At 36.9% G+C, this 14,561-nt stretch overlaps 2 protein-coding genes across 4 annotated transcripts; both read right to left on the reverse strand.

Moving 5' to 3' along the window:
- Nucleotides 1-541: 541 nt before the first annotated feature.
- LOC111783673 (transcription factor ICE1) lies at nt 542-3,762 on the reverse strand. Of its 2 annotated transcripts, XM_023664592.2 has the most exons (5): nt 3,007-3,762; nt 2,369-2,922; nt 1,192-1,419; nt 944-1,114; nt 542-831 (listed from the first exon to the last, which is right to left on the reverse strand). In XM_023664592.2, exons 1-5 carry the CDS (start codon nt 3,515-3,517, stop codon nt 748-750), a joined length of 1,548 nt encoding a protein of 515 aa, XP_023520360.2. In that variant the 5' UTR covers nt 3,518-3,762; the 3' UTR covers nt 542-747. The 2 variants fall into 2 exon arrangements, with proteins under 2 accessions (XP_023520360.2, XP_023520359.2); XM_023664591.2 differs by having other exon boundaries at nt 2,369-3,761.
- Nucleotides 3,763-4,595: 833 nt separating this feature from the next.
- On the reverse strand, nt 4,596-12,766 carry LOC111783090 (coiled-coil domain-containing protein SCD2). Of its 2 annotated transcripts, XM_023663972.2 has the most exons (18): nt 12,237-12,766; nt 11,762-11,931; nt 11,587-11,662; nt 11,374-11,415; nt 11,217-11,279; nt 10,800-10,849; nt 10,693-10,720; nt 10,412-10,486; nt 10,209-10,319; nt 10,060-10,120; nt 8,956-9,066; nt 8,734-8,852; nt 8,479-8,542; nt 8,074-8,115; nt 7,297-7,337; nt 6,471-6,597; nt 5,899-6,068; nt 4,596-5,019 (listed from the first exon to the last, which is right to left on the reverse strand). In XM_023663972.2, exons 1-17 carry the CDS (start codon nt 12,591-12,593, stop codon nt 5,929-5,931), a joined length of 1,677 nt encoding a protein of 558 aa, XP_023519740.2. In that variant the 5' UTR covers nt 12,594-12,766; the 3' UTR covers nt 4,596-5,019; nt 5,899-5,928. The 2 variants fall into 2 exon arrangements, with proteins under 2 accessions (XP_023519740.2, XP_023519739.2); XM_023663971.2 differs by lacking the exon at nt 4,596-5,019 and having other exon boundaries at nt 5,728-6,068.
- Nucleotides 12,767-14,561: the final 1,795 nt, after the last annotated feature.

Genomic DNA, 14,561 nt, shown 5'->3' on the forward strand with positions numbered 1-14,561 from the left:
AAAGACTCGAACGACATTTAACAAAAAGGTACCTATACCCGAAACCGACACAGGTGGGAAGGTAGAGAATACCTAAGGGCGCGAGATAACTCTCTCTAAGGAACTAATGGCCCCGTAACTTCGGGCGAAGCGGGTTATCAAACCGAGTCTTCCTTCGGGTATCAAATTTGGTTGATTTTCTCTTGCTTGCTTCCTATCTAAATTAGTTTTTTCGTTATTTGTAACGGTTCTTTACTTTGGTGGTTGGGATATCTCCATCTTATGAATTGAAATATATATATATTTATTTATTTAGGAAATACCTATTATAGGTAAAAATGAAAATTTTAAAATAATTTTTTAAAGAATAATAAATAGAGAAAAATTATATGCCAAGAACTCAATCACTACAAATTATCTGTTGGGAAATCCGGAGCCTTCCATCTTCTAAGAATAAATGAGAATTTTGTAGAGATGAAGAATGAAATAGGTGGCGGAGATGAAGACGGTGAAGACTTTCCCGTACCCAAATTTGGGTCAGAGGTAAGGATGAAGTTGGATATGAAGACAGACCACAACTTCAAATTGTGATAATCATCTCAATAGCAAGTCAATGCATATAATACTACAGAAGAATGAACAATGGAGTCATTTTTCTGATGAACAACATAGAACTCAGCCTAAGTAAAAAGCTAGGTAATATATGATTGAAATGAAATGGTTCCGTTTGTGAAAGAACAAGCATGTCTTTACTTGTCTGGCAGATATCTATGTCGCACCATTCAACCCAACTGAATCTAATAGTATTGCTTTTATCTGCTCAGGATGGACATCCTGCTCTTCGCTGCATTGCTGAAAATTTATGTACTCTTATCAGTGTCATAAAAGTCGTAAGTCGTAAGAGATCGACGACTCATGTCGTCAAATAAATCAAAAGACATGTTTAAAGAAAACACGATTTCACCTCTGCTCGAAAAATGTCCATGGCAAAGCCATTAAAGCAGCTGATCACAGCTTGCTGGATGTCTAATCCAAGATTATCTAATGCTCTAACTGTGGAGAGCAAGAGACCAGGACGACGACTGCAAAACATGTGTATATTTACCGCCCGTCCTTCTCGTACCCGAACTTCGACCTATTAATATACATCAATGCAAAAGTCATGAATCATGAGAAGAACAAGGGAAAGTTGTCCAAAGATTAGAAGTTTACCCTTGCAGGTTGTTGGCCATTTGGGCTGGGAAATGAACTAGGACAAAGCTCCTCCTTTATACGACTCGAGAGGCTCGACGGAGTCGGAGTTAGGGGATGAAAGCTTGTGCTCGGCGTCAAGGCCGTCCCGGGAGGAGCAAATTCTAGTTCATTATGGAGGTCATTGATTCTTTGCAGTAGTTCCTTTAAGTACTCAATTGCATCCCCAAGAATTGAAGCTCTATCCATCTAGCCATTACCACAAGGAAATATCCATTACACATTCTATGAAGCAAAAGAGCAGAAGGCTAACTTACAACCAACCAAACAGTACATCATCCAAGTGTTTATATTGTCCTTATTGATGGGGAGTGGGGGAAACATGGAGATAAACAAAATGGACACCAGATGGACAACTGAGTAACAAAAAACTGTGAGAACCTAGTTGAACAAGGAAAAGTCCAAAGAGGACAATATTTGCTAATAGCGGGCTTGGCTGTTACAAATGGTATCATAGCCAAGTTACCGAACGGTGCGAAACACTAGTCAGAGTAGGGCTAGACTCTCTCCATAGTAGTAGACGCGTTTTAAAACCTTTAGGGGAAGCCGGAAAGGGAAAACTCAAAGAGGACAATGGTGAACTTGGGCTGTTACACAAATGATATTAGAGCCAAACACTGGGATGTATCAGCGAGGCTGCTAACCCCAAGGGGGTGGATGTGAGATCTCACATCGGTAGGAGATGGGAACAAAACATTTCTTATATGGGTGTGGAAAACCTCTCCCTAGTAGACACGTTTTAAAACTATGAGGCTGACGGCAATACGTAACGGGCCAAGGCAGACAATATCTAGTAACGATGAGTTTGAACCGCACTCCTAATCGAGAAAGAGCTGAACTAGAGTGTTCCTTCTCTTATCTGTTTCTTGCTAAAGCAAGATAAAGCAATTACAATCTTTACTAGTGGACTTAAACATTCAAGTGGGCTATATTCACACACCCACATCTTCATTTATGAACTATAGAACAACCAAGATGTGGAATGAGGAAATACTTGCAATCATTCAGATGAATTTGAAGCATTTTTGGAGGAGATTTTGGTTTACAGAAACGTTGAATGTTCTTATGAGCTTGTGAATCAGAGAAGTCCAAAATATCACGTGAAATACAAAGATAATGCCAAGAAATTCTTACTTACTTTGCTGATTTTAGGAACAACAGACCTCAGCATGTAGAGCCTATCATTGAGCTTCTTCCTCCGACGCCTCTCAGCCATCAAATTCTTCGCTGGAAGTCCTTTCTTCTTCCCCTTCTGGTCGCCGCCGGTCACCGTACTATTGGCGTTTGATGTATTTCCGACATTTCTACCGCTCTCATCCAACTTACTGTTATTATGCTCAGTAAAATCATCAGAATCGTAGTTGAAACGGGATGTGTCGATGCTGGTATCTTGAAACTCATCCGCATAAATCATTTTCCTCTTCTTCCCATTTTCATCACCGATCTCATTTTTGCCAACGCCCCCATCAATCCTGTTTGAAAACCAGCCGCCATCGGGGCTCAAACCCCCCAAATTGCTTCCCTTATCAGCTAAACTTTTCCTTAGAGCTGCCCTCTTCTGAAAAAGAGTCGGCTGAGCTCCCACTGAGGGAAAGGATTCAAGTGGTCTCAGAAGCTTAGACCGATTCAGAAGCAGAGCATTTCCCAAATTGTCATCGAAACTCTGAAATCCAGCTAAACCCGAACAATTCTCTGTCAATTGAGAGGCTAAGCACAAATTAGGAGTGTTCATTTGGCTAGTTGGGCTTAAATCAGTGAACCCAGTTAATAACCCACCTCCATTATCGAGCAGAGTGGAAGAATTTGAAGCTTGGACGTCAAGAAACCCAAACTCTGCGCCCAAATCGAAGGGATGGTCTAAAGGGTTGTTAGAAATGGGTTTGTGGAGTGAAGAGAAAGTGCGGGTTGGGGGTAAAAAGAAGCGCAATTGAGATGGGTCGATGTTATTGAAGACAGAGGAAGAAGGGGAGCAAGAAGAGGAGGAATCTGCAGAGGGGAGCAACAAATTGTCAGGTGGGTCGGTGAAATTCTGGGAGAAGGTAATGTCGTTGATGTCGGCGTGGTGGGTATGGTTATGGAGGGCATTGCCATTGATGCACCAGTCGTCTTCAACGTCGAGCATGGATTTGAAGGTAGAGAGAGAGGTGATTTGGTGGTTGTTGTCGAAAACAGAGGAATTAGCAGGGTGGGTGAGATGGGTGTCGGTGTTGTTTTTGGTCCAGGAAGCAGAGTCTTCTTCCTTGCTATCTTCTTCCATCCACAGGACGTTCCCAGCTCTGGAAAGCATGATGAGATGATGATGATGATGATGAGGGGTGGAGTGGTTTCGAAGGAGTTTCTTGGGAACGGGAAAAGAAATGGTGGGAAGCTGACAGAAAGAGATAACTGCAGTGAGATGGGGAGGAAAACAAGAGAGAGAGAGTTAAAGAAGGAGATGGAGAATTGAAGAGAAGAAAAGAGGAAGGTTGCAGAAGGAAAAGGGCATTATCTTTTTCTTTTTCTTTTTTTTATTTCTTTATTTTTTTATTTTTTTTATTTTTCGTTTGGGTGTTTAGTTATTTATAAAAATTTTAAAAAAGGAGAAATTAAAATTAAAAAAAAAAAAAAAAAAAAAAAAAAAAAAAAAAAAAAAAAAAACAGAAAGCAGAAAGTATCTGTTTTTGTATTCTTACAAATTTTTGGGGAAACAAACAATCACTGACCGTTACACTAAACTGCTTCTACCAAAGAAAAAAACACCCACACATTTTTTTATGTATATATATAATTTAGTTTGTTTGTAAAGCTCGGAAGCTTTTAAGTTGATCTATGGAAGACAAAATTCGAAGTTTAGGAATCTATTTTGAAATTTAGAGATCTATCAAGAGAGTATATTCAATCCAAGTCCCTTCGGTTCGGTTCGACAAGGGTAGAATACTTGGGGCACTCCCACTTTGAGACTAGGGAGATCTCTACGAAATTTAGAAATTAGTTGGTTATAAGTCACGAGTAAGGTAGGAAAAGAATGAAATAAATGCATAACCTTGTGGGTTTAATATGCTTGGTCTAAGGCTATAATCCATTGTTGGGAACACCTTATTCTTTGGTAAAAGCTTAGAGGGAGCAGTGTTAATAAGAGACCCGTAGAGAGAAGGGAATAAAATTAAGTAGATGGATGAGGACATGATAATAATGTAAGGCCCATGCATCTCGTGAAGCCTTAGTTTTCACCGCACCTACTCCACTCCTTCCTTCCCCAATTATATTCAAAACTTCAACAATTAGGCAGAAACCCATTTGCAGGATTTGTTGCTCATCACACTCTGTTTCTCAGAAACAGCCATGTATGGGCACTGAAATGGAAGAATTCTTGTTTAAAAACGAGATTCAAAGAAAGGGCTTAAAGAGTTGCTAACTCTGAGGACTTGGAAGTACGTTAGTAGGCAGAAGGGGATTCAAAATTTGAGGAGGGTCAGCTCAAAGAATGGGGGACAAAGACAATTAAATGAGGCTCTGCAGAACAAGGCGCCATTAATATTACAGGAGCAACCTCGTGAAGTCAGACATTGGAGAGCAGCCATTGAGAGACGGCCTTCTGTTTCTTATAGCTTTGAAGGAGAGGAGTCCCCACCTTGCAAACTACAAAATAAATGTTGACTTCATTATATTATACCAAAATCACCTTCTTTGAAAATGACGGATCTACAGCTTGTCCAAATGAAGATATTGCTGTCTCTGGATGTGGCTGTGGCTGTGGCTGTGGTATGGCTGTTGTGGCTCACTGGCCTTGTGTGTTTGGCTTGGCCTTCTCTGCAAGATTAATACTTAATATCGTACATCAAAAAACAAAAAAACTACCAAAGTGAGACAGTTGGTGCATTAAATAAGCCAAATCCATGACCAACACAAGAAAAATTCATAAATAAAGTTGAGACCACTCTCAACTTTCTAAGAACACAGCTCTGTTTCAAAACAATATTCAAAAGGCTTCATTACAATTCTAACAAGTGGTTATTTATAGCCTAATTACAACAATATAAACAAATAACAAATCAAATCCAAACTACTAATTAACCACCAGTTAATATACAATTAACAACACTAAGTTAACATTAATTAAATTATAGTCAACCCACACTGGATCACCACTCCTCTATAAATTGTTACAAAAGAAAACTCCCATAATTCCTTGTGGACTAAAAATAGACTTTTTAGTTTCCACAAAAGCGTTGTTTTGATTTTTCATAGGAGACTGAGCAGAATATTTGAAAATAATTAATACAGAGCACCTTGTGACACTTTGAACACTGGCCCTAAAAGAGAGAGAAATAATGATGATAATGAAGAAAAAAATTATTAAGGAATTTGGATGCGTTTTTTCTTCTCAAGCATATGTTTGAGGGAGAAAAACACACATGAAAAATTCAATTGTAATAGAGAGCTAAACTTAGAAAAAAATTAATTGAACTTTGGAGGTGAAAGAATTGGGTATGAAGTCTATCTATATCATACAAGGCATTCTAAAATAACACTTCACTATAAACTCTCTGTTGAGGGGATGTAACAGAATATCACACGGCACAAGGATAGAAAATAAATGTGCATCCACTCTGGCAAACAGAGTAAAACTAGAAAGGTGGGGGAGAAAATTTGTTGCAAAAAAAAAAAAAAAAAAAAAAAAGAACTGACATTGCGGTCCGTTTAAATGCGGGCGATCTTTCAGGATAAGGTGTCTAACTCTTTTGCAGATTTGTGATTACTGAGTGAGAATGCAGAAGATTGATCGATTTCCTTTCTAGATGCCTCCCAAAGCTGTTGTTCTATTCCAAGTTTTCTGAGCTCTACAAGACCTCGTTCAACTGCCAAGAGGATATGAAACTTTAAGCTATTTCATCCGGTTAACATATAAGTGTGCTATAGTATAGAATATAAGTTACATTCCAGATGATAGAAAATATAATGCGTAATCTGAGGCTTCCAGACGATAGAAAATATAATTCCAGATGATGAAAATCGCCTTTTTTTTCTTTTTAAGGATAGGGATTGCACTTCTTTTCTTTGTAAATGGGCAATTCTAATGTTTTATGAAATTCTGTGCAGAAATGTCAGTAATTGCATGAAAATGATAAGCAAACTAATTTATAAGGATACTATGATAAAAATGGAAATAATAGATTCATGCAATACAAGACTAGAAGGGCTATACAAAATGTTAAGATATCCAAGCGAGTAACAGCGATAATGGAAAACATGTAGCGTACCATCCACAGCATCATGTGAAGTCGGAGGCTGCCCACTACGACTGATCCAAAACTGGAGGCGCTCATCTGCAACATCCTCATCCACACCATATGCCTTGGCTCTTCTCCAAAAGTATGTAAGCCAAGCCTGCATAAGTTTTCGAACTCTGTTACTATTGAAACCCAAATTTTGCAAGACGGACTCATGCAAACATGAGTTAACCAAAGATGCTCGATGTTGATTTTCATAGAGACATTTAGATGCCAAGATTTGGATATGTAATGGGATTGTAAACCTGTTAAGTTCATAAGAATAATCTGGGATACTTGCATGTTAAACTTGGGAAATGAATGAAGATTTTACAGAAAAGTAATGGGAAGAAAATATGCCCATGTGCTACAACAGCAAACAACATCAATGATTAATTGAAAACAAGTAGAAGAAGGATACTTTTGGCCATCTGAGTGTCCACATCCTTCCACAAGAGATATGGGTCCGTTTTGAACACCTTCTATAAATTTTTTATTATATCTTACATTTTCAAAATTATTTAAATGACAAATTTGTTTGGTTGTGATTCTATCAGTTATATGTATGTTTTTATTTTGTACCACATATTTTGAGGATTTTCAGTTAAACACTTAAAATAAAAGTTTTTCAAAGATGCTTATCGAAAAATAGACTTTATTTAAAAAAAAGAACATTATTTTCCAAAGTTATTCCAAATAGACTAATAATGACGTGGTGTAAATCCCAAAAGGACGAATAAAAGTAGGATGTTCACATTGCACAAAACTAGATAATCCTCATGACCAACAAGAAAGATGAGACAACAGATTAAACTACCTCCTTAAAGAGAACATCTTCAGCTTCAGCTTCACTTAGTTCTGCAAAGATAGAAATTCAATCGTGAAATATCTCGCAAGCCTAGCTTGCACTCCTTTTTTTCACCTTTCCATTCTTCTTATTCTAGCTGTGTGAGTTGGATTCTAGAACCATCAGTTTGGCTTATTCTTGTTGTGTGCGGCTTTTTAGGTGAAGTGCAAAATAATAAACTACTTGATTATTTGGTTCTATTGTTTTAAATGTCTTTTATTTAATTAAAAATGCTTTTTTTAAAGGATTGCTATTACAAATACTTCAAAAATTGACAACTTCCTAAAACGAAGGCCGTTAACCTTTTTTTTTCCAAAAAAAAAAAAAAAAGTGAGAATATGTATGTAGGGTGAGATTGGTGAGAGAAAATGTTTGCAAAAGAGAAAAAAGAGAAACTATGTAGAGAGAGAAGTAAATGAAAGAAAGTGAGAGTACAAGTAAGATGAAGGTCGCTCATGAAATATTAGAGATAAATTGTTAAGTCAAAATGCATATAACAAAGATGCCTCTCGTTTTAGCCTATGCATTATACCTACACTTGGAGAAATTTTTCGTACATCGGCTCTATCAAGTCATTTTTGCACTATACCTTCATGATCTTATGCTCCATCAAGTCAATGGTGTCCTACCCTTACAACCGTGCCTTATACCATAAAAATTATATATATATATATATATATGGCTGTGTTTTGGATCTCTTAAACATCTTTACTGAGTGTGGTGCACAAGTTACAGTAATCAACTTACCAAAAGCCTCAGAAAACTTCGGATCAGCAGACGCTTTTGAATCTGTGATTAAAAAAAGAAAGAAAATAAGGAACTTTATGTGTACCATTCCTATTAGATTCAATTGAAAAATGGTTCAGTTAGTAATAATTGCAAATCATACTCTTTAAGCTTTGAAATAATTCTCGAAGTCCTGATTCTAAAAAGATTTGCATAGTCAATAAGCAGTAATCCATCCATTGAAAGATCGACACAAAAAAGTGAACAAACCTCTGATTATTTAAAGTAGTAATACATGTTATGACTAAATGAGAAAGGTCAGTAAATATTCATTAATTTTTATCTAAATAAACTGGAAATGTAATTGTTCAAAAAGTTTGGAAGACAATAGAAACGCTACATGCACTAATTGGGGAAAAAAACTACCAGATTGATGAACCAAACTTGGACGCCTATGTTGCGCCAATGCAAGCACAGTTGCATCTTCAACCTGGAAAATGCAAAAATGAAGGATATTGAGAAAAAGACTAGCATAAAGGCATGTCAATAATTGCAAGAAGGATATAGCAGAATGATTCAAGCTGCTATAATTCACGTCTAAAGTCAAGGGGGGGGGGCAGGATGATGGAGGCAGATAAGTAGGGAAGAAATAAACAATCACGAAGTCTCGAAAAAGAAAACCTTTAGAGATGTTAATTCTCTCAATCCCATTTCAACTGAAAGCATACTCTCAATATTTCCTTCCCCGGAGAGATCATTTAAGTCCTGGATGAGCTTACTCCTATCTTGATCATTTCGACCTGAAACATGGATGCCCAACATTATTTTTTATTTGTCAAGTACTGAGGAGTGGATAAACGTAAAGCATGATATCAAACAACAGGACCCAAGAGTTGCATCAACCTTCAGGCTCCTCCTTAGCCTTCTGTCCTGCAGAAATAACAACTTCGAATGGCAAAGGAGCAAAAGAAGACCAATACTCATGTTTTGAGATTGCTATATCCGCACATACGCCTGGAAATAAGCAAATCGGTGAAGAGAGATCCAAAAAAAAAAAAAAAAAACAATACAAATGAAGAAGATAAATTCTTGGAGCATATACAAGTGATCCAGATGTAAAATTATTAAAAACCTTAGAAAATATTAATGAGAATGGGAAGGAAAAAAAAAAAGGCCAAAGATATTCAAGATCAGCACACAAAATCTCTATAGGGGAAAGAGACAAGTAATCCACTTTCCCTACAAGCATACTAGAGAGATGATCAACGATCTATGATCAAGTTCAGAAGTACCAAGGGAAGAAAACACCATATACAGAGTTTTACAAGTTCTCTTAAAAGAAAAAAAAACACTATAGTGTGGAGGTTCGTTGTTTCCTATAAGCTACTCCAACTAAAAGCCATGAACTGTACAAGGTTATAAAATTAAGAATTAAACTTATCGAAAAAAAATCCTACATTTTTTCACTTCCAAAAGCCACCACAAAATAGCCTTCAAAACGTTACTCCCCAGAACTTTTGCGTTATCTTCTAAACTTACTCCATTTATGGATTCCACAATCCAATCCAATACAGTCCGAGTCAAGCACCAAATCCTTTCTCTTAATTTTTTATAAGAATTAAGAGATATGAAACAAAAACAACCTAAAGGGCAGGGGGAAAAGAAAATCCCCACCAAAAGAACTGATCACAAAAAAACCTCAGTCTTGAAGTATCATGGCTTTCTCTGAAATTTCAAAGATTTTCCAGAAGCAAAACGCCAATGCTTGATCACCCACCCAAACATCTGGCCGAAAAGAAGTCTAATTTTCATTCTCATAGATATCAGAGACAACCTTTCAAAAGTGCTTTTTGAGTTACCTATTTGCTTTATTTTGAGAACTTCTTAATATACAGAATTGTAATGTTCGACCATAAACCCAGCCAATAGGCAAAGAACTTAAGCTTTAAGAAAGCACATAACTCAAGTATGCTATGAGGCATTTATAAACTAGAAAATGTTTCTTGCCATATTGAACAGCTAAGCCCCAATAGCGAGCAAGCCAACACCTCTTCAAAACAACCTCCTCCTGGAAAAAAGAAAACGGAAATATCAATGTGATTGAAAGAGAATTCTACAGCTCAACGTAGACATTGGTTCTGTAGCTCAACACTAACCATCTCTTCTTGTGTCAAAATCATTCTCTGTGTCATTACACGTAGAGCCTTTGCTTCAGACTCTGCTTCTCGGAGCTGTTCTGTAGCAGCTGATGACTCATCTTTTAAGTTCTGATAAAATAATTAGAATGTCATACTTCTGAAACCAGGACACATATTGAAAATACTCAAGTAGTCATGTAAATAAGGATAGTGTTTTTTACCTCAATTTCTGAACGAAGAGCAGCAATTTCTTCATTTCTACTATCGTTGGTTGGTTTTGCAGCTTTGAGTGCAGCCTATACAAAGCATAACAGTCAGGATAAAAAAACACACAAAAACAAAAACAAAGGCCAATGATGAAAAAGAGGTGCTGGAAATGTAACCGATGTCAGCTTGACCAGTTTGGAACTAGGATTAATAATGCGAATGCCTCCAATATATAAATGATTTGATTCTTTAAAACCTATTCAACATGCTTTATGCAGTTACGATCTCAACAAACCTCTCTTTGACGCAGGGCTGCTTCTTTCCTGCAAATAAATAATGTGAAACAATAAGACCTGCAAAATTTCATAGAGAAATGAAAAACCCAACAGGATGCAAACACACCTGCTCAATAACTTAGCTTCCAAGGATACACCCTCTCCAAGAGTAGCAACCTATAGAAATATTGATATGAAAATAATGTCAGTAAATTGTTGAAGAAAGGGATATGAAAAGCTTGCAAAAAATGCGAAATTTACTTTAATTCATTGAACTAGCTACCTACACAGAAGTTCAAAAAAAAAAAAAAAAATCAACTCGCCGACGAATATCTCAAGATACATGCAATCATGCATAATGCTCCATCTCTTGTTTTCCCAACCAGATACTGGACTGTATTTTATAATGGAATGAAAGATACTCTAATAACCATTAAATTACTTACAGCCATCTTTTCTCCATTCAAGTACGGTGACTTACTTATTTTTCACTTTTCAATCAACCTATTATCAAAATTTGAAAAATCAATAGGTTAATCAATACCTGTTTCTCTAGCATTCTAGCTCTAGCCTCCACTTCTTCCCGTTTATCTTCTGCTAGTCGAAGCTGTCCAACAAATTCAAACATAAATATCAGTTGAACATGATATTAGGGGAACTGATATTCATATTCGTAAGCTTTCTTAGACTGGTAAGCAGACCTTTTCGAGTAAATTCTCATTCTCTTCTTGAAGCATATCAAGCTGTAAGAAGACCAAAGTCAGATTCACACTAGACTCAAGAATTATGGAGTCATTTCATAGAACAGCAGACGTAATTAATACACTGAAGATATAGCTTCCTCCAATCCAATGGAGGGGCGATCTTTCTAGTACAAGAAGGAGAAATTGATTTCTACATTTACAATGTCATACCTCATCACGTAGTGCAGAAGCTTTCCGCTGATCTCCTGCATCTTTGGAGTTCACCTGTCCGATATCTGGTGTAAACCTGAAAAAAAAAATGGAAATGAGTAAATGGGGAAATAAGAAAGCGCATTCCCCATTATTGACATGTATTTGAAAAAACCAAGGTCGCATATTATATAACCTTCTATCTGAATTCCTATTAGAAGGAGGTTCAATTGGAGGTATAGAGACTGGAGTTCTGAGTGATGATTTACTCGGTGGTACGATCTGTGTGGAACGCACGGACATCGATGATCTACCAGCTGATGTGGATCGAACTTGAGGAACATGCTCTACGAAATTCCGACCTAACTAATCAAAACACCAGAAATTCCAATCGTCTTCTAGTTAGATAGTGTACCACATGCTAATGCTAAAACAAATCAAACCGCGGGAAATGCTCCGCGCGGGATTGATCACAATCTCTACTGTATCCAAGACAAACGAACACATGCCATGCTGCTAGTGCACAGATCTTAAAAGCCATGATAAAAGAAAGTAGAGACTAGAAAAGCTAAATTCAACTACCAATCCACAATGAAACAGATAAAGTATCACAAGAATTGACATCAACCAGTCACCTAATTAAAACATAAGAAGCAAGGATACCAAATTACCGCGGGGGACGGAGATCTGTTAATCCTGGGACCCGAAATCGTATGAAACGAATTGGTATTGTTACTATTAACAACACTTTGATAAGACGAGTGAGTACGAGGAGGAGGTGGGGCAGCGAATCGAAAGTTGAGATCATCGTCTTCATCATCATCCTCAGGGGTCTGCGCCATGACCTGAGCCAAACGTTCAGCCGCTTTCTTGGCAGCAACATTCTGAGCGCGCTTAATGGTGGAAGACGTACCCAATCGAGACTGAGGATGAGCCGGCGACATGGCTGGAGAGGACGATCCTGTGCTGCTCGAGCCGCCACTCCACTGCCTGGCGTAGACTGGACTAGCAGGTCTCCTCCGATCCATTTCCTTCAACAGAATTGCGCAAAGTGATCAAGCCGCAGTTCCAAGAATTAGCAGAAAATTTCTGGGCGCTGGATTTTCTCGAGGAAGAATCGGTGTTGACAAATAGGTCGTGCAAAGAAATACAGAACAACGTCGTTTGATTCAGAAGCACGATTTGGTGAACATGATGGCGTATAATTAACTAAAATATCGTAATTAAATTATTCACAGTATTATTCCATTTTATATATAAAATTTCCAATTATGAAAATATCGAATCTCCATAATTTCCAACTAATTTAAGTTTAACGCTGTCGCTTAATTAATTACTAAAGCAATTTGCTATCTAAATAAATTAAATCAAACTAAAAAAATAAATAATTAAGGTTCCGTCTTAAAACCTTTTAATTTTTTGTTTTTTAAAACTAATTGTTGGTTAATATGTTTTATTATTTTTTTTTCTTTTTTTTAGTGTTTTAAAAATAAAACCAATTTCTGAAAAACTAAAAAAATAATAAAATAATTAAAAAAAAAAAACTTCTGGGCCGACCCGCGAGACCCTGCTTTTGGGCTCGGCTTTTTCAGATTAAATGTAATTGGGCCGAAAATACTGGATGATTAGTGGCCCATAAAATCGAAGTAGATAAATAGTTTACTTTTTTGGATTTTTCTTTTTTTATAAATATTAAGAGTGTTATGATTCTATTTAATATTTAAAATTTTATGGATAATAGGAGAGTATTAATTAACTTTTTAAATTTTAAAAATATTTTTAAAATAAATTATTTACATTTACATTTCTCACCATAATAATATTTTTAAAACAAAATACAAAATATAGCGTATGAAATTGACTCAGCCAGCACAAGCACAGGTACAAGTTACAATCTTGTTCAGACAAACTTTCGTCAAAACCCCAATTCGAGAACAAGAACAAACTTATCCAAAAAGAAAAGAAAGTCACGCATTTTCAACTCGTACTAAATAAGTGTAACAGTTACCGCTACAATTATTGTTTTATAAAGTATTAAAGGGCGGATTCGCTAGGTGGGTGTCAAGTCGTAATGGATTTGGGCGTGAATTTGATTGCGTATCTTGATGAGAAGGCATCGAAGAATAGGTCATTATGAGCCCAACTAGGGTGTTGGATGAGTACGACTCTCTACAATGGTATGATATTGTCCTCTCATGACTTTACTTTGGACTTTTCTCAGAATGCTTCATATTAATGGAGATAGTATTCCTTGATTATAAATCCATGATTGTTCTCCAAATTAGCCGATGTGGGACTTTCATCCAACATAGGCAACAGTGTTCCACTATTGAGTGATGGACGTCCATATGAAATTAAGAGGTGGTTTAATTTTTGTTGATGTTTCTGTGGGCGTATGTGACAAAATCATTTAATCTCGAGTTGGTGAAAGGAGATGAGAAGCTTGATTTGATTACTCTGAAACATTATGAGGAGGAGGAGTAGTACATAATCGCCAGAAACTGACCTGGAAGACCACGTACAAGTCTCAATTATTTCAGTGCCACACCAATCACGCGTCTATGTGGACTACTCAAATAAATTTTCCTTTTCTTTTTATGTTTGGAGTCTTTTATGGTATGTGGTCAATGTGAGCACTTAATTGTAGCTCAAACTTCTAGGCTTTCGCATGCAACCGACCGACCGCATTAAACGTTGATGCTATATTTGTACGAGCTTTTTCTTACCCTGTGACTGTTGAGGATTGTTGGGACAGAGGAGTTACACATTCAGGACGATCATGGGTTTTAAGTAAGGAATACACTGTCATGGACAGTCGTGATTCCTAACATAGTATTAGAGTTATGATCTTAACTTAGTCATGTCAATAGAACTCTCGAATCTCGAATGAAGAAGTTGTGATGCTCGAACGTGTAGTCAAAAATGACTAAATGTTTAACAAATAGTGTATTTTATTCAAGAGCTCCAGAGAAAAGAGTTGAGCCTCGATTAAGGGG

This window comes from Cucurbita pepo, chromosome 20, assembly GCF_057944985.1.
Source record: "Cucurbita pepo subsp. pepo isolate OVF chromosome 20, ASM5794498v1, whole genome shotgun sequence".
Lineage (NCBI taxonomy): Eukaryota > Viridiplantae > Streptophyta > Magnoliopsida > Cucurbitales > Cucurbitaceae > Cucurbita > Cucurbita pepo.